Raw genomic sequence first — 21,487 nt, 5'->3', positions numbered from 1 at the left:
GGACAGAAGGTTGTGGTCACAATCGAGCCTGCCTGGTAAAAAGTCGACGTGGGAATCAATTAGTGAAAACGGTGGAAGCTAGACCAATGTCAAAGGTTCAGCATGTCGAAGATTGTCATTTGTACAGTCATCTTTACTGCAGGTCCATTGCGCCGAGTAGCAGAACTCTACGTATACTTGTCCCTACGACCTTCTCCTTCTTCCAGAGGTGCCGATCGTCCTGGATAGCTTCGTATAAACGCTTCTGTTGAATGAATTCATGTGACTCCATCACGGGAGTAGCGATGTCCTTCCGGGTTTTCATTGACCTTGCCACCACCTCGGGAAAGCCTCCCAAAAGAACTATCCGTCCCTCCAGTTCGTTCCAAATGTTTGTCGGCGACTTCATCGGACGCCAGAGTACTTCTTGGAGCGGGCATTGAACGACGAAGCTCACACTCCTGAGGCTCGTGAATTGGCATCTGAGAAGTGCGGACACCGCCGATTCCTCATTCAGCAATTTTGCGTCCAATTCAAGGGACTTTAGCCATGGAAGCTCATTCAATATCGACAGAAAGCTAACGATCTCACTGACTTTCGATGGACCGTCTTCTGGAGTCCACAGAGGGAAAAGAAGGCTGAGTTTCGAGATCACTCTCGCCCATGGACCAGATATTGCAGTAAAGAAGTGGCCCATCGAGACAACGTCGTCGAAAGCAAATGTGTTCTCCGAGAAAAATACCAGGCTGGCTTCATCGTGCCATTGTCGACATACAAGACGCATCTCTAAACTTTGGCGTCGAGCGCACAAGCATGGAAGATTCGTTGGCTCCGGGAATGGTCGAGTCCGCATTCGATCGTCGTAACAGTTTGAACAGATGTATGAATTACCCTGAGGTGGTGCCCATTTACTCCTCCACGGTGATACATATACCTCAAATCCTCGCCCAAAGGCATGTCGCCAATTGCGCTCGTGTGTCCAAGGTCCACAGCTCGCACAGACGTAGCGACTTTCCAACCCCGGGATGGTATGGTGTGTTGGCCGTTCGTACCCGCTTGTTGTTCTGGCACAGTACTTCTCGCAGCTCTCCAAGTGTCTCAAATCCCATTTCACTGGACGGACAAGCAGAAATGAGAATATATAAGCGCGCAATTCAGACGGAAGAGCGTGAAATCGCCGTCCGAGACCAGTTTGTAGCTGTGTATCCATGTGTAGAAGTTCAGATTAGCAGATTTCTCGAGCAATGGTATGGCGCTTCGAATACATCGCCGGAGGTAACAAATTATCGACAACGACTTGTCCTGAATGTTTGCTTAATCTTGAGATTGCTGTCACCTCATATTTGTGTTCGCACATTATGTGAGTGTATTCGAGTACTCTACCGTGTGCCACGACTCCAAGGGGACACCGCCAGGACGTGCTATCAACGGCTGACATTGATCAGAAAGTAAGTCGTTTTGCCAGAGCGCAGGCCGCGTGTCATTCCGAGTGCCAAGGATGGTGAGTCAAGACTTCCACCGGTCCAGGCAACCATCTTACGCCCGAATACGCACCGCTCTGATTGGCTCAAAACACGAGATTCTCACTCTCGATTTGGCTTTCGCATGAACCCTGCTCCACAGGAACTCACCCCAATTGATCAATTGCCATGATGCTGCCATTTGCTCTTGTTAGCCGCCTGCCTCGCTAAGATTTATGCTGAATCGTGCGCGAAGAATACTTGAGATAACATGTCGAGCCATCTTCCACAGTTTAGAGTCTGTCGTATCTTGACAATCGTGCAGCCCCGTCGAGCTCGTGCCCTCACCTCGAGGCGCTCTCATCTCCGTTCTAGTCCGCGGACATATTTGAATCCATCGTGATTTTGCTGGTATATGTCTGCGTTGTCTTGGACCGATTGCGTCAGATCGCCGGCGACTGTCACGGATCTCCCATTTGCGACAAATTGCTCAGCATATGTCCCTAGCTGGAAGACAAGTCCGACCATACCGAAAGTCTGAGCTCCACAAATCAATGCGAGCATACCACAATTACGATCCTTGCCCGCAATAGCAATGTCGATGGGATTCCCAGCGCTGTAGGTAGCTTTGAGATACAACCGAACAAAGGCTACCACCACCCCTCCGTGTTCTGAACGACAAAGAGTGGGATCAGTCATTCATGAATTCTGTGCGCGACAATTCGACGAGCAAACTCACTTTCGAGACCATTCCACCAAAGATGCGGTCAAGACTTCAGAGCGAAGACGGGACTGAGCTCATCAACAGAACTCAGGTCAAGGACAATTGGGAAGTCATGCACAAAGCTTAGCTACCATAAAGCCTTGGTTCTTCACTTTCAGTCGCATCACCAGCTATGTCAGTGACCTCTTCACGTATGCCCTCTGGACTATCATGGAAGTCGGCGTGTCAATCTCCATCATAGGCGTTAACACCATTATATTCTGTGTCAGTCGCGAATTCTGGAACACACCTAGACTTGAGCATCACCCTGTGGGTCAAGTTTGCGACAAGTGCATTTCCTCTACCTGGAATCCTGAGCAAGAGAGATTCGTTTGCAAAGTTTGTGGTCATTACATGTAGGTTTCTCGAGAGCTTAAGGTGGGCAATTTGTCGAAGAGTTCAATGTGTGCAAGTTGATCTTCACTGGTCCAGCTGGTCTTCCCCGGATCCATTCATCAACTACCATATACAATAATCTTTGCCCCAACTTTTTGTTCCCTACTAAGTATTAATGCCCTTCTTGCTTACATCGTTTGTGATCACCGTGATATCTCACAATTCCTGTCCCTAGGTCCGGACTAGAACTTACTTTACAGCTTGATCTCCATCATGACTTCCCCTTCTTCATCAGGCTCTGCGGTCTGTTTGCGTGTAGAAGTGATAGGGCGAGTCTCCTGCCAAAACTTTTTTGTCTGCCGCTCCTTCGTCCGGTGTGGACATGACGCCCACTCTCACAGCCCTCGGATATGTCGACTTCACATGCTGTATCGCCAACTCTACGACTTGCTTCTCGAACCCTTGACCTTGGTACTTCTGATCAATCATCAAGCGCCAAATATAGTAGCCGTCAGTGGGAGGCCAGAGCGCCATTATCAGGAAGCCGACAATGGTTTCGTTTGCATATACGGCACGCATCCAGTCGTCTTCGGAATAATGGTCCTCCACCATGGACATCGGGTTCGAGGTGAGGTTACCTGCTTGTTCAGGAGATGTTTTGAGATTCGCAACCACGCGCCAGATGTCTTCCGTGAACTCGCGTTGAGATATACCGGAGGTTCTCGGAGGTGGTGCATGAGTATTCTCATTAGCCATCGTGCTTATAAGTGTGAGAAGCCGATCCTACGAGGAGAGCGAGATCGAAGTCCTGAACGACCGACAAAATGTCTTAAGATCTACACGGGGATATGGAGTATTACAAGAATGACTGTTATAGTGAGACCTGTAATGATAGACGACAGCCAGTGAGTCATGCTAGGCCTACGGTCTCAACCTTTCTCACATCCCATGGCATTCATTGGCTATTGACACGATCGGCTACTCCAGGCTCAAAGTCTGACTCTGCGGCTCAAATTCCCGATGAGACCCCGTATGCTCCACCAATGAACAGCTGATCAATTCCATCTCGAATTACCGATGGTATGTTCGTCATGCAACACTATGTACCAACTTTTTCTAGTAGCCAGCAACTAAATCTCATCGTCGAGTCGTTCAAACCAATTCCTCCACTCAAGCCATCTTGATCATCGTCTCTCCTATTTGAAGCCCTTTGCCCCCAACACCATGCCCTCCAGTCACGTACACAATTCCAACACGCTTCGTCTTGTAAAACTCGAAGTTCGAAGCATGATACGAGGGAGACATGACGACCTCGAGGAATCTGGCAGCTTCCGGAATATCACAAGCTTGCAGATCAGGGCCAAGGTCAAGTTCCAGGTTACAAAAGCGTGCGAGTTCTTCTTCCTTTTCGACAATAGCTTCCAGGTACGCGATCAAGTAGTCAGTGTCAAAAACTCCCCTGAGATTGATTCTGCGCAGTGTGGCGATACAACGCCGCCGAATGGATGAATTACGACATCTCTCAACAATGGCAACCAGACAAGTGACAACACCAGTACCGAGTGAGAAGGCTGGAGGTGTGTCTATCCTCGCGGTCTTGTCTTGATTAGTGGTGAAGCTGCTTCGGAATGGCGTCTTTGCAACGTGCAATTCGAGATATTTCTCACACAGACTGGTGAAGTACTCAAATTGACTCTCAAAGCGATCGACCTCCATGGGGCTTGCATCGCGCCATGTATCAACCCAAAAGCATACGCAGAAGAAGTAAATTTGTGTCGTCATGTGTGACATCAAATTCTCCTTGGTTTGTTTGGTGTCTGCGAATGCGGAATTCCAGGCTTTTAGTGACTCGCGGCACTCTTCAATGCCTTTTTGCAGAGAATCATCCAAGTCAACAGTGCGTAGAGATGCACGTATGAGACAATTGCATTGATCCAAGGTCAGGGCTTCGGTATCTGTTTGTGCATCCAAGACACTTTGTGCATGTAACCACAAGGTATCGAATGTATCGTAGATGCCTGCCGCTACGACTTCAAGGTGGACGCCAGCTTGATCAGGATCGGTAAAGCTCGCTGGCAAGGGTTCGTCGCAGATGGGATAGAGATAACTTGTGAAGTCAGCTTGTCGAACAAAGGATGTGAAGGATGAGAAACACCTACGGGTCATCGTGGCCTGTCAATGTGTAATCTGAATCAAGTCGAACGAATATTTGCAATAGCACATCAAATACTGATGTTGGATGTGGCTTCACGACTATGATGTGCCGGTCGTTCGGCGTCCGCGGATTGTCATTTGGACATCGGCGTTCGTGTATAATGCGTAGTCCAGTCTTCAGATGAAGTGAAGCCTTTTCGTCTTGTCCAGAGAAAACCTCGTACGTAAAGAGAAGTAGACAAGCCACAAGTACAACAAGCACGTCGTCATCAGACTTTTCGGCACCCAGGTCACCAATGTACTTGCTGACCGAAGCTAACGATTTGTTGTACTGCTGCATAGCGAGTTGCCATTGATTGTGGTCTTGTGCGTCCGTGATCGCACGGTGTATACCTGCACACGCTGAAGCAGCGGCTGCGATAGATGGCTGTCGATAAACCAGATCCAGAGCCACTTTCTCCCATGGTGTCTCGCTTACCGAAGCACAAGGAAGCTGAAATATAGTAACGCGACGGAAGAAATCCAACGCATTGCCCTCGATGTCGCTCAAGTGACTGATAGGGTTCAGAGGCCGCGGGCAGATACTGCGAAGCTGTCCGGCAGGTCGAGGCGGTGGCTTGTAGCCTTCACAGATGCGACCAGCCTTGACACAACGATGGCAAATCGGCTGCGTCTCGTCACATTTGACACGACGCGCACTATACTTCGACGTCAACAAAGTCGCTCACGAAACATGACTCGGTTGGTAGGGCTTACCGGCAGGTCGCACAACCGCCATGACTTTTAGAGTGCGATGCACGTTTCCATCTGACGCGAGCCATCATATTCAGTCTAGTACATGTATACGAGCAAGAATTAGAAGCAGAAATTGAGAGTTCGTAAAAAAGTCCAATGGCCTGTTGGCTGGATTTTTGTGAGGTTCCGCACGTTGTGAAGTTCGAGAAGGAGTCATAGGAGCAAGGCAACAATGCAACGCTCGGCAAATTTCCATTGGGTTTTGGTTTCTGAAAGGTCTGCTCGTTGGGATCTGGCCAAAAAAAGAATGTTTAGACCAAGGACCGTTTGCTCGTTATTCTGACCAATCGGGGATGACAACTTAGAGTTCAGATCAAGACGCCGGGGCATGGGGCTGGCAGATCCTAAATGCTTAGCGCGCCCAGACAGGCGGGTAGCTTATATACTTCAACCGTGCTGCTGTATGAAAGTCACAGCCAACACCTCTGTACAAAAGCTGACGTTGCTTGGATGACACAGCCACTATCTTATCGTCTTAAAGGTCGTCATTCAAGGTCTGTACTCGTCAGCTCTTAGTAACGGAGTCAGAAGCCGAAACTCTGGTAGGATGAGATCAGCCTGTACTCTTAACATGCTGCCTGGACATCTTCGCATCCCAGCCGTCACAAGAGTCAGAATCCCGCCTTGTGGATGGCCTTAGGACTGCCACATCCGACTTGCCGAGATGCTGACAACCAAATTCGCTGCTGTACTCGTCTTCGTAACGGCATCCTTTCTTTGGACAACAACATTTTGGTATTGCAAAACACACTTCTATCGAGACCCAGGCAGTGCGTTCTACGACGAAGGTCGAGCGTTCACCCGGTTCTATAGTTCTGTGAGAGAGAATCAAGCGAACGTGTTCTTGGAGGTTCCTGCTGGGTTGACGAAAGCTTCGAAATCCGCCAGTCTCTGTGCGTCGTTTCAGAGCGTACGAAGGGAAGGCCAACAACCGCTGGACGCGAGTCACTGCCATCATCCATCTGCAGTCAAGCATGCGTTAAGATTCTTGATTTCAATTAAGTGACTAATAACTCTCTAGTTGGCCATTCTCAGCGCTCTTGAAGGTTTATCACTCCAAGAGAGAGCAGACATCTATGTCTCCGCCTTCATCGCTTACACGATCCCAGAAGAGCACCCTAGTTGGCACAATAAGACACTTCACGGACTTTTAGATGACTTCCACTCGTACAATTCATCTTCCACGCAACTTGAAACGATCCAAGTGTATGAGAAGACACACAACTACGAGCGAAAGGGTGTTTCCGACTACATCTATGGTTTGGAGCATTGTCTCAACGAAACTCAAGCACCATGGATTGCGATGTTCGAGGACGACATCATCTTTGCAGATGGCTGGTTGGCATACACTTTGAGCACCCTGGCTGATTTCGAGGCCAAGATCAAGTCGAAGACGTCGGGACCTCATGAATTGCTTTTTCTAAGACTCTTCAATCAAGAGCGAACGATCAACTGAATGAGCATCGAAGAAGATTGGTGGCAACCACGAAGGCTTGATCTCACTGGTGATTGCCACGCCTCTTGTCGCTGCACTTCTCACACTCAGGAGACGCTTTCGCAGAGCCGGGGGATTATTCGACAACTGAACATTGATGATCGTGTGCCTGATTGTTGTCCCGGCATTTTTCATGTTATTCTTCCAAGCAGGAAAGGTCTCACTGCTTCCGCCTCAACCTGGTATCCGCCAAGAGGCTTTCGGTTGCTGTTCTCAAGGACTCGTGTTCCCGAGAGATATGGTGCCGTGTGTCGTAGAGAGCTTGAGAGACCGAGGTAGCGGTCAAGTTGATTTGATCCTGAAAGACATAGCGAAGGATGAAGGTCTCGCACTCTATGCGCAGTATCCTGTTATGATACAATATTTGGGTAAGTTGGCCGTCATTGACCTCTCTAGCCTGATCTTAGCTGTGTCAACAGGAAGCAACTCGGTCCGGGGAACCAAACCTTACGAGGCCCGGGCTATTTGGAGCATGGCCTTCGCGACCCTCTCCGCACGCGAACTTGAATAACAGCACATCGATATGGTCCGACGGAGATACGGCACGCTTTGGCTCGAAGACGGAGACTCGACGTCGATATAACATTTCATCGAACCAATAATCTGGGCAAATGATATGATATTCGATCACCGTCTATAGACCTTTCTTCAGATCGTGAGTCTACTTGCCAGGAATGTGTTTTGCTTCAGTTGCCAATCCCGCAGGCGGGATTGGACTGGACTTTCCACTCGTATCTGTCAGCTGCGTATCTCTTGGGCCCGCCCACGCTCTGTTTTCCTAGTCTTCTCTTCAAGCCTTCTTCTAAACTACTCTCTGCCAGACTATCCTCTGACGAGCTCCTGATCAAGAGGACAGCAAGAAGACCGATAGCTGCGAATATGGCGTACATGATCCACATCTGTCGCAGACTTTCCGACAGAACAACGCGGACTACATACTTCTGCGATTTCGAAAGTGTATTTATAAGTCGCGCATTGGCGCCAGCCGCGCCACAAGATATCCTTGCCGCTCCTTCAGATCCCAATGAGGCAACTAACCTGCCATCTCTGGCGCTCGTGCTGTTTTGAAATACGACTTGGCCAAGCACCACTGAGACTGAAGTAGCCATTTGTCGTATGAATCCCAGCGTTGCTGTCCCTGTGGCAATATCGTCAGGATCGTGGTGACTTTGTAATATAATGGTCAAAGTCTGGAACAAGGGGCCGCAGCCAACGCCAGCGACGATCTGATATGTAACGAGTTTGGACCAATTCGAGCTCGCTTCGAGATTGATGAACAAACCATAGCCCAGTGTCATCATTGACAATCCAAACCATGTGGGCGGTAGGGGAGTACCAGTCTTGCGCAAGAATATACCCGTACCAACGCAGCTGACGGACAGTGCGAGAGCAGTAGGCAATAGATAGACTCCAGAGAGGATTGGCGATACACCCCTTACAGTCTGGAAGAACAAAGGTAAATAGTAGTTACCAGAGATGAAGACGATTACCTGGATGAAGGCCACAAAGAGGGTGGCGATATTGTTGCGGGACTTGAACAACCTGAGTGGCATCACGGGATATCTTGGAAATTTCCACTCGTACAGAACGAATAGGACGAAGGTCAGTAGACTAAAGACGATGAGGCAAATCACGATTGGTGAACTCCATGAAAAAGTCTCTCCGCCAACTTGGATACCCAGAAGGAACATGACTGTGGCGCCAATGACTAGCGATGATCCGATCCAGTCAAGAACCATCATGCCTTCTCGGACGGATGATTTTGGTGATTAGATGTCCAGAAAGAGGTAAAGCAAGATGAACGCGAGACCATCCAGAGGGAGATTGATCCAGAAGCACCATCTCCATCCTGCACCTTGAGTTAGAATACCACCGATCATAGGCCCAACGGAAGAAGCGATAGCCCAGATAGCACCGAGAAGATCGTAACAAGCTCCACGCGTGCGAATACTGAACAGGTCTCCGACAGCAATATTGACGATGACAAGGCCTCCACTTCCTAGGCCTTGCACGGCACGAGCGACGATAAGCATGCCAATACTGTTTGATAGAGCTGCCACGAGAGAACCGAACATGAAGATTATGTTCGCGAACAGAAGCATAGGTTTGCGACCGAAAATATCGCTAGCCTTTCCCCACGACGGAATGGTTGATGCGTTGGCAAGCAAGAACGCTGATCCGATCCATGTGTACCCTGATGCCGATTCGAAGTGCTCGGTGATGGTCGGTAGAGCTGTTGCGACGATAGTACCATCGAGAGTCCCGAGAAAGACAGCCATGCATGCAAGCATGATCAAGGACACTTTGGCTTTGGACCGACGGCCGAGTGTATCTCCAGTCTTTGACTCTCCTTGAAGATGCTCCTCGGATATCTGGCACTCTTGAGTGGGAACCTTATCAAAAGGCATACTCGCAGAGTTCCCGACCATCTCGGGTATTACTCAATGGTCGACTTGGTTGTCGCGAAGATACCTGTTCCTGTCTCGGCGTGCAGATCTGAGGAGGACTGCTTGTATGAGGTATTGTAAGTGCTTTCTTGGAGCGATGGAGTTCTCTGCTTCCGTGCGAGCCAACGTGAGATGAATCCAGTCTATCATTGAAAACGTGTGTGAGGTTAGGTCTTATTTCTCCAAGATGTAATTGAGGCGGTCAGATCACGTCGTTACCTTACTAGGAAAGAGCGGCCCGGGGAAGCATCCTAGCCAAAGTAATTGCAGGTGCAAATATGGTGATTGGTCGGATTTGTGACTCTCCCGGGTGGGTTTCGCGGGGACCATCGCGGGAAGCCTTATTTTGGTTGATCCAACGTAGGCACTGTGGAGAATCTCAATCTGGCCGCGCCAACCTGGTTACACAAGCTGTGAGGGGGAATGATCCGGATGAATATAATGTGGGTCATCGCACGTCCATGATGTATGCTCCCAGTATGCATACCTTGACGGCCGGGTACGGACACTTATCTTTTGTCAGTACTGGTGCAAGATGTGGTACGAAGCTTCATGCTTACCTATAATTCTCTCTGCCACATCGACAAAATTATTGAAGGTTACTTCATCACCAATGACGCGACTCTCTTCTTCCCAGGTTGGCAGATCGAGCGCCGCGACGATAAACTTGGCGAGGTCCATGGACCATGTGAACGTGACTGGGATGTTGCCAATCTCCAGATTTCGCAGCTACTTTGTTCACCATGTCTATAGCAAAGACATTTGGAGCCAGATGGGCTTTAATCTGCAGCATGCCATGGTAGTCGAGGAAAACACCATTTAGGAATACGGTCCACTCAAGATCAGATTTTTCAAGGGTCTCTATGGCTTCGAAGTAATACTTCAATGGAGGAAGAACATCAACAGATCTGATGTGGAGTCAGAGAATAGTAGTTAATGATGGGGCAAGAGCTTGCTCACCCCCAAGGGTACGGTATAGCGAAAGCACTTGGTGCAAAACGCTTAGTGTCTACTGCTTCCGGCACCTTGGCGAATTTAGCTTAGAGGCTCATGGAACGAATTTGGAGAGTACACACCTTTCGTGTCAAGATAAAGCCTTTGTGTTTTTCTGACTGTTGCAATGCGTCCCAGATTACCCTGCCGAGTCCGCTATTCCAACCAGCCAATGCAACGATGACCATCTTGACTAGTACTTACGGTAGACAGTCAAGCAATGGACAATCGTTCACAAGATTGCAGCAACTGACCTATCCACATGTGTACAGACTTGTCGTTGTCCGCTGGTTCCGGCCATCACGCTGATAACAAAGTGCCTCCGTGTTTTTCGGCCGAAGAAACTTGCAAAGCTAGACAAGTGGGTCGGAGGCAAGCAAGATGGTTGTCACAAGACAGGGTCTTCGCCAATCTTGGCCCGGCTATTCTCTTGAGCTTTCCCTTCGTTTAGTCCTAATCCACATTGATCATCCAAACCATCAATTGACTACTGTATACCAACTTCTGTAGAAGGACTCACGTATTGTGTTTGCGTGTCACTCCTACTCTACGGAATGTCGGTTCCGCAACAGACCAGATGCACAATCAACATCAACAATCCGAAGCGATGAGGTCCAAAAAGACATTTTTGTCGGCTCTCGGTATCATTATTGTAACCCGAGATTCGATTGTGACTTCTTATAGCCCATCACAGATACAGCATCTAAGATAATATCTGCGTGTCAAGATATAGCACACATTGATTCCGAAGATCGGACCTCCCCATGAACGTTGTCAAATTTGTTGTTGACTTGATGAACAATGGATTCTGAGATCTGAGGTAGTTTTCCGAGACTCGGAGATCTGTGTATATCTCTATTATTGCCCTACATCGCGAGTTGGTCACTTCTCTCTACTCCTTGTACAACCAAACCAACATGCTCTGGTAATCGGCCAACTTCCACGGCAGATTCAAGCCGCCGTTCATCAAAGTGTTTCCAGATAATGTGCCATTGAACGCATTACTCGTATACCTCGCTGTCGCATTCAGTCCTTGCATCCTCAACGGAGGCGCAGCAGGCTTAATGATGGCTCCTTGCTGGAACGCGAACACAGCAGCTGTATTCGTATCCTCGGAGACGAATTGTACAGCAGGCCAGTTGGTGTCTCCAGGCCATGCGATACGGTAAAACGAGCCAGAGATGACGATAGGATTGATCTTCTCCCAAGTCGAGAGAATTGAGGGAATGGCGGAACGTTCCTCATCGCTGAGTTCAGAAGGGTTGAGTTCGAAGCCGAAAGAGCCACACATCAGGGCGACGTGAGCGCGGTACTCGATGGAGATGTTGCGCATATTCAAACCATTGGGCACTTTCGAGACGTGACAAGCCATTGATGATAGAGGGTAGGCAAGGGATGTTCCGAGCTGGATTGTCAGACGATCAGAGGCATCGGTGTTGTCGGAAGTCCAAGATTGAGGGTAGTAGTGAAGGATACCAGCGTCAAAGCGACCACCGCCAGAGGCACAGCCTTCCCAAAGGATCTCAGGATACGAGCCAGTAAGGTTGTCCATGACGCGGTACATCCCAAGAGTATATGCATAATCGGCAGCGGGAGAAGACATCTCGTGAATACCTCTGTTGTTGTCCCACTTGATGTACGATATGTTGGCAGAATCGATGATGTTAGAGATGGCGTTGATGATATAGTCCTGAACTTCGGGGAGACCAAGATTCAGAACCAATTGCGTGCGAGTAAGTGTACGAACGTGGTTACCAGCATGCATGACCCACTCAGGATGTTCGTGATACAGAGTAGAGTTTGGATTGACCATTTCAGGCTCGATCCAAATACCAAAGGCGAGATCGTTGGTTGAGTTTGCAACGGAATAGCTATCAACAGTGTCAACATAGGGACCAAGACCGTTGGGGAAGCGAGCAGGGTTGGGTGTCCAGTCTCCGAGGCCAGCAGTATCGTTGGTGCGGGCGTAGGGTGCAGTACCGAACCATCCATCGTCCATGACAAATAGCTTAATTCCAAGCTCGGCGGTCTCCTGAGCGAGATTCTCAAGCGAAGATTCGTTGATGTTGGCTCCCAGACCCTCCCAGGAGTTCAACAGAATCGGTCTTGTCTCGAATGTGTGGTTGGATCTGGAGAGATGTTTGCGATAAAGATCGTGGAAGGATCTTGACATGCCTCCGAGACCATGAGACGAGTACACAGCAACAGCCTCCGGAGACTGGAATGTACGGCCGGGTCCGACGGGGATGCTAGCATGGAGAGGGTTTAAGCCGAGCAAGACGCGTACAAAGCCATGTGAGAACCTCTCAGCTGTGGCAGCAAAACTACCAGTATATACAAGATTGAAACCCCAAGCTTCACCAGTAGTCTCAGTCGTGGTAGGATCGTGGAGGGCGAAGAATGGGTTATGCACATGAGACGAGTAACCTTCGGTACTTCTGAAGCCCGTCTCACCAAAGTCGACATTTCTGATGACCCTGTTGGCTTCGTGCGACCAGTCCCCCTGCAACTCGAGCATCTTAAGATCAAGATTGGGCAAGTCAGTGCTGAAACTCGCCGCCCGCTCAATAGAGATGTTGTTGGTGCCGTTATTGGTAATTTGGAAACTTCTGGCGATCGCATTATACTCGGGAAAGACCGAGTATGACAGTGCAGCGGAGACATCGGAGTAGTTGTCGTATAGTCTGACGATCAAGGTGGTGACTTCTCCCTCCTTGCCGAATGTTGCCGGAAGGCCGATTAGTGATGGTTTGCCTTGTACAACTTCATGACTTTGGTAAGTAAAGGCAGAGACAGTATCGCCATTAGCATGACTGATATGGATAGCTGGAAGGCGAAAGTCGCTACGACCAATGTCCGGGAACTCGCGACGAATATTGGTCAAGCCAGGTGTGCCAACATTGTCTAGACCAGTTGACCAGCCGCTGTTAGATATCGTCGCTGGGTCGGTGAAGTCGTCGATTGGTCCGCCAAAATGGTCAGAGATCAGATCACCAGAGCGAGGATCTACATGGAAGCGGTATGAGACACCAGCACCACTCAATGAGAAATTTGAGCCTGATGCGGTAATGTCTAAGTCAAGTCAGCGGTCTGGAGATCAACCAGGTTTGAATGTTCGAATTACCTCCATTAACACAGGCGGCCAACCCGGCAATAAGCGACAGATGAGATAAGCAATTGATGGAACGCATCTTATTGTACCTGGGGTGGATGTGTCGCAAGATGAGAGGGGCACAAGCTTCTTAAGTATGACTTGACCTCCCGGTAGAATACAGGAACCGTGTCAAGCTTGGCTGTGCATGTTGATCATCGATTTGAAGAAAAAGCTGGAGATCGACATGGGATGTGGGGTAAGTTTGGTGCAAGAGGGGAACCAAGTGGTGGATAATCTCTTCCTTGCGGTACCTTGTTGCCGCGCACATGGCATGATGCACTGTAGAAGACGAACATTCCGGATACGGCGCTGTGATCAATCGGTCCGAGTGGCACATACAGACCTCACCTATTGTTATGACAAGATCTGCTTGTTCAGCTCAACTTACCGAGCTTCCGCTAGGGAGGGAATTGATCACACGGCCTAACATGTCGGACGTCGGTGAAGCCTTTCGACAACTCCATACACTCCATGGCTCGTCACGACAGCTACCCTGGACCGCATTACTGCAAGAGATGCGGGCGCATGCATACCAGGAAGCGCACCTCAAAGCGGCAGGTCGAAGGTAAGACAAAGTGACGTGACGTGTGCGAAGAAAAGTTCCCAGCCTCCCCTCCATGTGGAGATGAAACCTTGAGAGCGGGGTTTGGCGGGTCGTTGGCGGGATTGCGGAAAACTGCTGCGGAGAACACAGACCAACGACGGCACACAGACAACCGGCATCTCATAATCTTGGCATCGAGTTCGAGTCGGTAAACAGAGACAGCGATGACATCTACCATGTTACAGCGATATCGTTACGAAGGCATGTCGTACGCACACATCGGAGAGTCTCGGGGAGCGAATCCCATAGGGTGTCAAGCTCGACGAGATCTTAAGTGTGGTGAGAATCGCAGGTGACCAGGTGAATGACTGTATAATTCAATCTTGAGAAGACTCAACACTGATGAGCAACCACCGTCGACCAGTCTGGCATACTCGACTTCAAATCCTTCTTGGAGCATTATTCAAGCTAGTTCAGGTTGATTTGTACCATCCAAGACGTCGATAGCGTGACATATGATGGATTGCTCGACATGGTAGGGTCACCCCATTTGCAGCTTTGACTATGACCCGAAGTTTAACCGTAACAGTGCTTTTCAAGAAATGGAATCTCGTCTCTCATGCACAACCATCGATGATCTGAGAAAGAGTAGCATAATAGGTGCACATGCTAGATTATTTCTTGGAGATATCGATGACGGAGGCAAGAGGACTCCTGACGGATTCTGCGACATGAACTGGCCGCTAGCAATTCTCCGGTGGCTGCTTGTCGCAGCCCTCGTCTGTGCACTGGAGTCAGTCCTTGTTGCACAGATATCCGAGACGGAGGACTGCATTAATCCACTCGTATTTTCTGGCGACAGTTTTATTCCCATCGCAGAAGATCTCCTAGTCGTTGACTTTGTCTTGACCACCACCTCGAAATCACGCGCACAAACGTGATGCGACCACATTGTCAAGGAAACGAAACGAAATGGATGGATACACCGAGCTCTCGAACTTCCAAACTTATCGAAACTGCCATCAAGTCCTCAACCCGTCGATGCCTAAACAAATCAAAAGTCCCCATCACTTATCAACAGGCAAAACATCTTCACACCCATACTTTTCAGCCCATGGATCTTCTCCAGCCTCTCTGGCTCTATTATGCTCCATGGTAGCTTCCACACCATCCGCAGTCTCGTCTCCCCAAATCCTCGCCATCAGCGCCAACATACCATCAATCCCCGCCGTAACACCTGAAGTCGTCCAAATGTTGCCACTGACCACCCATCTAGCCTTTGCTATCCATTTGGTGCGAGGTCCTTGAGCAGTAATGTTGGTCCAGAAAGCCTTGTTCGTGGTAGCAGACTGCTCATCCAGAATACCCGCTTGAGCAAAAAGCAAACTGCCACTGCAAATACTGAAAAAGTATTTCGGTGGCTTTGCATCCGTGTGGAGTTTGCGGATATACTCTACAAAAGGCTTCATGACGTCTTTCTTGACTGATCCAGGGCCGCCGGGGACAATGAGCAAGTCAATGGAAGGTGCATCATGCACCGTGCAAGTAGGTACATAAAGCTGTTTCCCCGCAAAAGTAGACGAGCCATCTTCTCGGGTGCCTGGCCCTACAGGATCCATGGTATCGCTGATGATGTGGAGATCGAGTTTCTTGCCCATGTAGACGGAGAGAATATTCAGACATTCGAGAGGACCGGCCATATCCAGGATTTCGAACTCGGGGTAGAGGAGTAGGCCTACTGTGAGTTCTGCCATTGTTGCAAGAGCTAAGAATGAATTATTGTTGATGGGAACAATGGAGAACGCCTAGTAAAAAAAGACGGAAAGTGGAGTTTGTCAGTTCAAGATGACAGCTATACAGAGTGATTGGCATCGCTGTTTATATTCCATCGCTGTTTATATTCCATCGCGGGGACACAAGACTACGCCCAGCCAGCCTTCCATCTGCAGGTCCAAGGACGTTCGACTTTCTCCGCCTAGTATCTGGAATAAACCTTCAACTGTTCTTCACCATGAAGGGTGCGACTTTGCGCAAGTTTGCGCACTTTTGAAAACGCCCTTCCCGTCACTATATATCAAGTTTCACATATTCGAGGACAAGCAGAGTTGTCAACGTTCAAGATAAATTGTGGTTTCCTTGGCCAAGACCACGCACGTTCTTTTCCAAGACAAACTGTTTGTCGTAAAGGTGACCAATCATGACTTGTCCGTGCACTACGACGTGCATCATCTGTAAGGTCCTCAACGGGACCTGAGTTCTAACGACATCTCCCTATCCCGAAGCATATTACACTCTTTCTTTGTTTGTGTAGCGAGAATGCTTTCCATGGATTCTTTCTGGACCTGAATCATCATCAAACAAGGGCAACAGAACGACCCATGAAAAGCCCAAGCATCTTCTTTCGAAGCGCATGTTAGCTTGACGAGCCTTGATGGGTTTTGATTTCAATTTCGCAATTCGTACACATGATTCTTCTTCTACAAAATTACTCGTCTCTTAAGACAAACTTCCTCACTCTTCTGCACCCTCAGTACCCTTATACCCTTTCCTCCTAAGCCAAACATTAAACCTCTCGTCTTCAACACCTAGATCCAAATCCCTGCCCTCGGGAAGAATATAGTAAATTCCCGCCCCCAACACACTCAAGCCACCCAAGAGATAGAACGTACTCGCAGGACCAGCAGCAGCGCGTATGGGTGTGAAAACCTGCGTTCCCACCGCGGCTCCCGCTTTGCCAAAAGCTGCCGAGATGCCATAACTCATGCCTCTGACTTGTGTGGGGAAGAGTTCTACGCTCATCAAGCCAATGGTGGCGCCTGGTCCCATGTGACCGAAGGATTGGAGTAATCCGTATAGCACCACGAAGGCGGGGATGTGTGTTGTAAGGGTGGAGTAACAGCCGCCGATTGTGAAGCCGAGGATGATGTAGCCGCTCCATCCTGCTATGCCTGTCCAGCGTCTTCCGATGCGGTTGGTGAGGTAGCTGCCAATGATGGGTCCGGGCACGGCGAGTAAAGCGAGGATAAACTGCCACTGTGCTGTCGTCCTTGTGTCTTTTCCAGGAACAACTTCATTGATAATCGCCGAACTCATGATGGAATTCGGAAAATTGATGAAATCATAAACGAAAAACGCAGCCGAAGTTCCTAGCAATCTCCAACCATATCTCTTGATGACCAAGAAATAAGGAGGGGAGGTACGTTTTCTGAAATTGTTGCGGCGGAAGAGTATACCCTCACGCATTCGGAAACGTAGGATGGCGACAAATAAGGGTAAGAAGATGGAGATGGCGTAGATGGCGTGGAAAGCTGTGCGCAGATTGTCGTTTGAGGCAACCAGAGTGATGAGGTAAATTGCTGTACAAATGGGTGCCGCAGAAGTGGCCATAAGAGTCGAGGTAAGGACTTGAATAGGACCTCTGATATGATCGTAATGCTGATTTTCACGTCAACCCCTCATTCCCCAAATACTTCACCTCACAGCAAAAAAAAAGGGATTGATTGTATGCCTTACCTCATTGCTCCCCTCCAACGCAGCAGCAGCAGAAGGAGGATACTCACCTCCCACACCGACCCCCGTAACACCTCTCGCAATAGTCATATACCACATCATTGCATCCACCCCTCGCTCCTCGACCTGGAACACGAGGGTAGCCATCAAACTACCCACCACAACCAGAGAACTCGTTACCCACAACCCACCTCTTCGACTCCAAACATCACAGACATAGCCCAACAGAACAATTCCAATCACCGCACCCACCAACAGTGCATTAGAAATCCTAGTCTGGATGGCAGATGTATAGGCAGAAGAGAGTGTGTGTTTGAAGACGACGTTTGTGTTTGAAGACTATTGCTTCTGCGTCAGCTCATTCACCTCTTGATAGTAATCTTCGCCTCTTGTTTTCCATTGATGTTGCGAGGATCTTGCGATTTTCGAACGAGAACGAGAAATCGAGGTAGAGAGAGAGAGAGGGAGAGAAAAAAAAAGTACTCACGAGATTATTCTGATATCCATCCGAGAAATTGGCAAGTGCAGATGCGAAAATGACATAGCGAGAGATTCTTTTCGGATTCTTGGAGAACTCGGAATCTGTATCATCTACCGTCACCTCTGCATCTTTGTCTCGTACTTGTTGTTTCGTAAAAGTTGGCTCTGTCACCATTTCCACAGAAGAAGCCATTAGTCCCAGTGTCCGCGAATTTTCCAATGTTCCAGTAGTGTGCACGGAGAAAAGCAAAAAGGCCAAAAGGGTTGGGGGCTGGAATAATAACACTTCTGATCCTTTTACTTGTGTTTCGCCTTCTTATTTCATCAGGGCTTTCCTTCTTCTTCATATGTTGAGTCCGGCATATCTTTTCCAAGACGAAAACCCGCTCCACTTTTTCTCGGAAGATGATTACCATTCAGTTCATGTCGGTCGATTCATGTTGTTTCGGACACTTTCCGTCGTGGGAGAGTGAGTTTCTGGGCTAATTCCGATCACTTACATTGCGTGCCTCTTTGGCTCATGGAGCACTTGCCAAATCCCTAAGATCGTTTGACAAAGAAGGTGTGCATGTTGTCTCTAGCTTTGACATGGCGAAATGGTGATGTTGACTCGAGGCCGACGAAGAGCCGATCGCGCCTTTCTCCGGAAAAGTCGCTTCGACATGTAATCAATCATCAGGTTGGGCACGAATACAAGGATGATCACCGTTGAGATGTTATCGCAAAGTTATAAACCGCTCAAAAGAAGAAATCACAGAAATCGATTCTGGAACATGTCAGCCTGTCAACACGGAAGCAAATTCTTCAATGCCTGATATTCGATACATAGTTTTGGTACATGATATATAGAAGAGTAAGTATAGTACAGAGCGAAACCATCTACCTGTATCTCGAACCAGGCAACTTCTTGTATGGCAGAGGCTCAATCTTCTTCCTCTTGAACTCGACATCTCCACCAGGGATGCCAGCTCTCTGCATGACACCAGCAGTGCCCTCGTCAAATCTGCTTCGGAACAGATTGACACCGACAGGCTTCAAGACATGACGGTCAACGAAGCTTCGAAGGATAAAGTCGTCGTGCTCGTATCTTTGCGACAGGGCCTTTGCATCCAAGATCTGGCCGTCCTTTTGCTCGAGGACAAAGACGGACATGCGGCTGTATGCAAGACCCTTTTGGGTGTAGGCGGGCAACCAGGGAAGAATGACTTGGTCGTCTGTCAAGTTTGCGAGCGAGACGGAAGTCTGTGTGGGAGAGATTTTGATGTTGGAGGCGAGGAAGTGGCAGCGGTAGTCGAAGCCGTCAGCCTCTACGTTGGGCACGTCGGGGTTGACGATTGCAATGCTGACGTAGCGCTCGCCCTTGTTGTAGGGTTGGATGTTGAGGTGGGCTGGCACTTCGGAGACTCTGCTGTCGACAAACTCTCCAGGCTGCACGTCGCGAGGACCAAACGAGATGTCGACGTTGAGGGTGGGATCGATGGCGGGGAGGACGTCTGGTACGACGTTCATCTGGGTGATACGCTGCATGATGATCATACGGTCGTATTGGCGCCACTTTTTGTCGGCGAGGTAGCGGTAGATGGGCTTGTCCATGTCGCCTGCATCGAGTCAGTCTGAGTCCTGCTTCTTCTTCATCTACGATGTGTGTGCATACCCTTGCCATCCTCAAACCTCCTCTTGACCATGGGGTCGTTGATGTCTGCGTAAATCTTGAGTTGCTCCAAGTAGCGCTCCATGCTGTTGATGCGGTGTTGTTGCCGTTGCTCGTTCTGAGGCTCCACACTCGCAGCCTTCAGTCTGGCAATCTTCTGACGCTCAGCCTCGATATCCTCGACCTTTTCCTGGCGGTGCTGAATCAAGACTTTGCGGGCTTCTTGGAAACATTGGTAGGGAAGTTGCTCAAAGGGGATACGCGAGCCCGACAGGATGGCGGCGCGACGTCTGCGAGATCCAATGGGAGTGAGGCCGCGGGTGCGAAGGAGCTTGCGCTCAGCTCGGGGAGTGAAGACATTGTCGCGGTCCAGAGAAGATATCGGCGGAGAAGAGGTCGTTGCCGCTGCGGCTGTCGTGGTGGCCATGACCTCTTCGGCGACGGGAGCCGATGTGGAAAAGGCGCGGGCGGAAAGGCCTCGTAGCGCTCGTGAAGATGAAGCCATGTCTGCGTGTGTGTCGTGACTGCCTGCTGCCTGCAGATGGTCAGACGCTTTGAATTGGGAAGCCGCGAATGTCGCAAGTCTCCGCCAAGACCGACTTTTTCGTGTCGACAACTTCCGCATCAAGCAGCACCACCAGATCGCTCCTTCCGCCGCAATCACTTACTTGTTCCACACATCCACATCATGGCCACACGAAGAGCTGTCGTCACTTGCGCCCGCTGGAGATCGGCTCCTTCCGTATGTCTGTCTGTCTGTTGCAATCAAGGCAGCGACTAACGTCCTCAGGTGTTTGCGCGCGGACTGGCTACGGAATCTCTACCTGCATCCGCCCCCGAGGCACCCGCTGCCACCATCGCCCAGTCATACAATGATGCCGCCCTCTCATCTACAGCGACTACTCCCATTCTGAATGACCAATTCACACCGCCGCCGTCCACACCAGCTACTCAGGCCGGCCGCCTCTTCCAACAACCGCCAAACCCTTTCCTCTCAACCGCTACATGCACAATCCACGACTTCCCCTCGGTCGAACCCATCAACACTGTCACATATCCCAGCACACATCTGCTACTGCCACTACGCCGCGACATTCTCCACCGCGCAATCGTCTTTGAAGGAGATGGCACACGTCAGGGAACGGCAAACACAAAATACCGCAGCGAAGTGCACGGCTCAAACCGCAAAGTGCGTCCGCAAAAGGGAACCGGTCGTGCGCGTTTGGGTGACAAGAAATCGCCCATGCTAAGAGGAGGTGGTGTGGCATTCGGTCCCAAGCCCAGAGACTTTAGCACCGATCTGCCTTCCAAGATCTATGATCTGGCTTGGAGGACAGCGTTGAGTTATCGCTACAAGAAGGGCGAGTTGGTTGTAATTGGCAAGGCTGCCGAGATCGAGGTTGAAGGTCCCGGTGCTGCGAGGTGGTTGAAGGAGATGTTGAAGTGGAACAAGTGGAACAACACAAATGGCGGCAGTCTGTTTGTCACGGCTGAGCGTAGAGAGAAGCTGTTTGCCGCCCTGGCGCACCCGGGCATGGACAAGGAGGCTCGCGCTGTGACGGTCGACGAGGTCGATGTCAAGGACTTGCTCGAGGGCGGCCGTGTCATTATCGAACAAAAGGCCCTCAGCCTCATCTTCCGCGAGCACTCGAGCGATCTCAACTCAAAGGTCAAGCGCGTCGTCTAATCTTGTATTCTATCATTCATCTGTACAAACACATCCGGC

At 49.7% G+C, this 21,487-nt stretch overlaps 14 protein-coding genes across 14 annotated transcripts; 4 read left to right on the top strand and 10 right to left on the bottom strand.

Moving 5' to 3' along the window:
* Positions 1-47: 47 nt before the first annotated feature.
* Positions 48-1,296, bottom strand: AUEXF2481DRAFT_568424 (uncharacterized protein). The gene has a single exon (XM_013483548.1). The coding sequence runs from the start codon at positions 1,187-1,189 to the stop codon at positions 134-136; it is 1,056 nt and encodes a 351-aa protein (XP_013339002.1). The 5' UTR covers positions 1,190-1,296; the 3' UTR covers positions 48-133.
* Positions 1,297-1,634: 338 nt separating this feature from the next.
* On the bottom strand, positions 1,635-2,429 carry AUEXF2481DRAFT_568388 (uncharacterized protein). The gene has a single exon (XM_013483547.1). It carries the CDS (start codon positions 2,136-2,138, stop codon positions 1,800-1,802), a length of 339 nt encoding a protein of 112 aa, XP_013339001.1. The 5' UTR covers positions 2,139-2,429; the 3' UTR covers positions 1,635-1,799.
* Positions 2,430-2,634: 205 nt separating this feature from the next.
* AUEXF2481DRAFT_45048 (uncharacterized protein) lies at positions 2,635-3,373 on the bottom strand. The gene is made up of 2 exons (XM_013483510.1): positions 2,792-3,373; positions 2,635-2,700 (listed from the first exon to the last, which is right to left on the bottom strand). Exon 1 carries the CDS (start codon positions 3,292-3,294, stop codon positions 2,830-2,832), a length of 465 nt encoding a protein of 154 aa, XP_013338964.1. The 5' UTR covers positions 3,295-3,373; the 3' UTR covers positions 2,635-2,700; positions 2,792-2,829.
* A 204-nt stretch (positions 3,374-3,577) lies between these two features.
* Positions 3,578-5,682, bottom strand: AUEXF2481DRAFT_568382 (uncharacterized protein). The gene is made up of 3 exons (XM_013483546.1): positions 5,449-5,682; positions 4,698-5,390; positions 3,578-4,645 (listed from the first exon to the last, which is right to left on the bottom strand). Exons 1-3 carry the CDS (start codon positions 5,514-5,516, stop codon positions 3,709-3,711), a joined length of 1,698 nt encoding a protein of 565 aa, XP_013339000.1. The 5' UTR covers positions 5,517-5,682; the 3' UTR covers positions 3,578-3,708.
* Positions 5,683-6,151: 469 nt separating this feature from the next.
* On the top strand, positions 6,152-6,943 carry AUEXF2481DRAFT_33925 (uncharacterized protein; the record flags this gene model as incomplete). Its single annotated transcript, XM_013483499.1, has 2 exons — positions 6,152-6,397; positions 6,509-6,943. The coding sequence occupies 2 exons, from the start codon at positions 6,152-6,154 to the stop codon at positions 6,941-6,943; spliced, it is 681 nt and encodes a 226-aa protein (XP_013338953.1).
* Positions 6,944-6,987: 44 nt separating this feature from the next.
* AUEXF2481DRAFT_568352 (uncharacterized protein) lies at positions 6,988-7,581 on the top strand. Its single transcript, XM_013483545.1, has 2 exons — positions 6,988-7,350; positions 7,402-7,581. The coding sequence occupies exons 1-2, from the start codon at positions 7,080-7,082 to the stop codon at positions 7,491-7,493; spliced, it is 363 nt and encodes a 120-aa protein (XP_013338999.1). The 5' UTR covers positions 6,988-7,079; the 3' UTR covers positions 7,494-7,581.
* A 62-nt stretch (positions 7,582-7,643) lies between these two features.
* Positions 7,644-9,579, bottom strand: AUEXF2481DRAFT_48711 (uncharacterized protein; the record flags this gene model as incomplete). Its single annotated transcript, XM_013483520.1, has 4 exons — positions 7,644-7,752; positions 7,817-8,729; positions 8,793-9,321; positions 9,490-9,579. 4 exons carry the CDS (start codon positions 9,577-9,579, stop codon positions 7,644-7,646), a joined length of 1,641 nt encoding a protein of 546 aa, XP_013338974.1.
* Positions 9,580-9,874: 295 nt separating this feature from the next.
* Positions 9,875-10,962, bottom strand: AUEXF2481DRAFT_568342 (uncharacterized protein). Its single transcript, XM_013483544.1, has 4 exons — positions 10,506-10,962; positions 10,390-10,454; positions 9,990-10,337; positions 9,875-9,937 (listed from the first exon to the last, which is right to left on the bottom strand). The coding sequence occupies exons 1-3, from the start codon at positions 10,608-10,610 to the stop codon at positions 10,037-10,039; spliced, it is 471 nt and encodes a 156-aa protein (XP_013338998.1). The 5' UTR covers positions 10,611-10,962; the 3' UTR covers positions 9,875-9,937; positions 9,990-10,036.
* A 352-nt stretch (positions 10,963-11,314) lies between these two features.
* On the bottom strand, positions 11,315-13,613 carry AUEXF2481DRAFT_9391 (glycoside hydrolase family 36 protein; the record flags this gene model as incomplete). Its single annotated transcript, XM_013483497.1, has 2 exons — positions 11,315-13,494; positions 13,547-13,613. 2 exons carry the CDS (start codon positions 13,611-13,613, stop codon positions 11,315-11,317), a joined length of 2,247 nt encoding a protein of 748 aa, XP_013338951.1.
* Positions 13,614-14,761: 1,148 nt separating this feature from the next.
* On the top strand, positions 14,762-15,124 carry AUEXF2481DRAFT_568251 (uncharacterized protein). The gene has a single exon (XM_013483543.1). The coding sequence runs from the start codon at positions 14,852-14,854 to the stop codon at positions 15,059-15,061; it is 210 nt and encodes a 69-aa protein (XP_013338997.1). The 5' UTR covers positions 14,762-14,851; the 3' UTR covers positions 15,062-15,124.
* Positions 15,125-15,187: 63 nt separating this feature from the next.
* AUEXF2481DRAFT_71268 (uncharacterized protein) lies at positions 15,188-15,874 on the bottom strand (the record flags this gene model as incomplete). Its single annotated transcript, XM_013483528.1, has 1 exon — positions 15,188-15,874. The coding sequence occupies one exon, from the start codon at positions 15,872-15,874 to the stop codon at positions 15,188-15,190; it is 687 nt and encodes a 228-aa protein (XP_013338982.1).
* A 641-nt stretch (positions 15,875-16,515) lies between these two features.
* On the bottom strand, positions 16,516-18,637 carry AUEXF2481DRAFT_45037 (uncharacterized protein). Its single transcript, XM_013483509.1, has 3 exons — positions 18,118-18,637; positions 17,634-17,969; positions 16,516-17,555 (listed from the first exon to the last, which is right to left on the bottom strand). The coding sequence occupies exons 1-3, from the start codon at positions 18,301-18,303 to the stop codon at positions 16,632-16,634; spliced, it is 1,446 nt and encodes a 481-aa protein (XP_013338963.1). The 5' UTR covers positions 18,304-18,637; the 3' UTR covers positions 16,516-16,631.
* A 352-nt stretch (positions 18,638-18,989) lies between these two features.
* Positions 18,990-20,188, bottom strand: AUEXF2481DRAFT_71266 (uncharacterized protein; the record flags this gene model as incomplete). The annotated part of the gene is made up of 2 exons (XM_013483527.1): positions 18,990-19,708; positions 19,765-20,188. The coding sequence occupies 2 exons, from the start codon at positions 20,186-20,188 to the stop codon at positions 18,990-18,992; spliced, it is 1,143 nt and encodes a 380-aa protein (XP_013338981.1).
* A 261-nt stretch (positions 20,189-20,449) lies between these two features.
* AUEXF2481DRAFT_9387 (uncharacterized protein) lies at positions 20,450-21,448 on the top strand (the record flags this gene model as incomplete). Its single annotated transcript, XM_013483496.1, has 2 exons — positions 20,450-20,503; positions 20,552-21,448. The coding sequence occupies 2 exons, from the start codon at positions 20,450-20,452 to the stop codon at positions 21,446-21,448; spliced, it is 951 nt and encodes a 316-aa protein (XP_013338950.1).
* Positions 21,449-21,487: the final 39 nt, after the last annotated feature.

This window comes from Aureobasidium subglaciale (genome assembly GCF_000721755.1).
Source record: "Aureobasidium subglaciale EXF-2481 unplaced genomic scaffold scaffold_41, whole genome shotgun sequence".
NCBI classification, from domain to species: Eukaryota; Fungi; Ascomycota; class Dothideomycetes; order Dothideales; family Saccotheciaceae; genus Aureobasidium; species Aureobasidium subglaciale.
The sequence above is the reverse complement of the archived record's forward strand: the minus strand, read 5'-3'. Positions and strand labels throughout refer to the sequence as shown.

What these genes read in the sequence shown, in the direction of transcription:
- AUEXF2481DRAFT_45048 (XM_013483510.1), bottom strand. Translation starts at nt 3,294, where the DNA reads ATGGCTAATGAGAATACTCATGCACCACCTCCGAGAACCTCCGGTATA.
- AUEXF2481DRAFT_568388 (XM_013483547.1), bottom strand. Translation starts at nt 2,138, where the DNA reads ATGACTGATCCCACTCTTTGTCGTTCAGAACACGGAGGGGTGGTGGTA.
- AUEXF2481DRAFT_568342 (XM_013483544.1), bottom strand. Translation starts at nt 10,610, where the DNA reads ATGGTCATCGTTGCATTGGCTGGTTGGAATAGCGGACTCGGCAGGGTA. An exon ending in GCTTTATCTTGACACGAAAG is followed by an intron (nt 10,455 to 10,505) that starts GTGTGTACTCTC and finishes AAATTCGCCAAG; the next exon opens with GTGCCGGAAGCAGTAGACAC. An exon ending in GCTATACCGTACCCTTGGGG is followed by an intron (nt 10,338 to 10,389) that starts GTGAGCAAGCTC and finishes ACTCCACATCAG; the next exon opens with ATCTGTTGATGTTCTTCCTC.
- AUEXF2481DRAFT_568251 (XM_013483543.1), top strand. Translation starts at nt 14,852, where the DNA reads ATGAACTGGCCGCTAGCAATTCTCCGGTGGCTGCTTGTCGCAGCCCTC.
- AUEXF2481DRAFT_568382 (XM_013483546.1), bottom strand. Translation starts at nt 5,516, where the DNA reads ATGATGGCTCGCGTCAGATGGAAACGTGCATCGCACTCTAAAAGTCAT. An exon ending in GGCGGTTGTGCGACCTGCCG is followed by an intron (nt 5,391 to 5,448) that starts GTAAGCCCTACC and finishes GTCGAAGTATAG; the next exon opens with TGCGCGTCGTGTCAAATGTG. An exon ending in TTGACAGGCCACGATGACCC is followed by an intron (nt 4,646 to 4,697) that starts GTAGGTGTTTCT and finishes TGACTTCACAAG; the next exon opens with TTATCTCTATCCCATCTGCG.
- AUEXF2481DRAFT_568424 (XM_013483548.1), bottom strand. Translation starts at nt 1,189, where the DNA reads ATGGATACACAGCTACAAACTGGTCTCGGACGGCGATTTCACGCTCTT.
- AUEXF2481DRAFT_568352 (XM_013483545.1), top strand. Translation starts at nt 7,080, where the DNA reads ATGATCGTGTGCCTGATTGTTGTCCCGGCATTTTTCATGTTATTCTTC. An exon ending in TGTTATGATACAATATTTGG is followed by an intron (nt 7,351 to 7,401) that starts GTAAGTTGGCCG and finishes CTGTGTCAACAG; the next exon opens with GAAGCAACTCGGTCCGGGGA.
- AUEXF2481DRAFT_45037 (XM_013483509.1), bottom strand. Translation starts at nt 18,303, where the DNA reads ATGGCTTCTTCTGTGGAAATGGTGACAGAGCCAACTTTTACGAAACAA. An exon ending in ATGGATATCAGAATAATCTC is followed by an intron (nt 17,970 to 18,117) that starts GTGAGTACTTTT and finishes CAGAAGCAATAG; the next exon opens with TCTTCAAACACAAACGTCGT. An exon ending in CGTTGGAGGGGAGCAATGAG is followed by an intron (nt 17,556 to 17,633) that starts GTAAGGCATACA and finishes CGTGAAAATCAG; the next exon opens with CATTACGATCATATCAGAGG.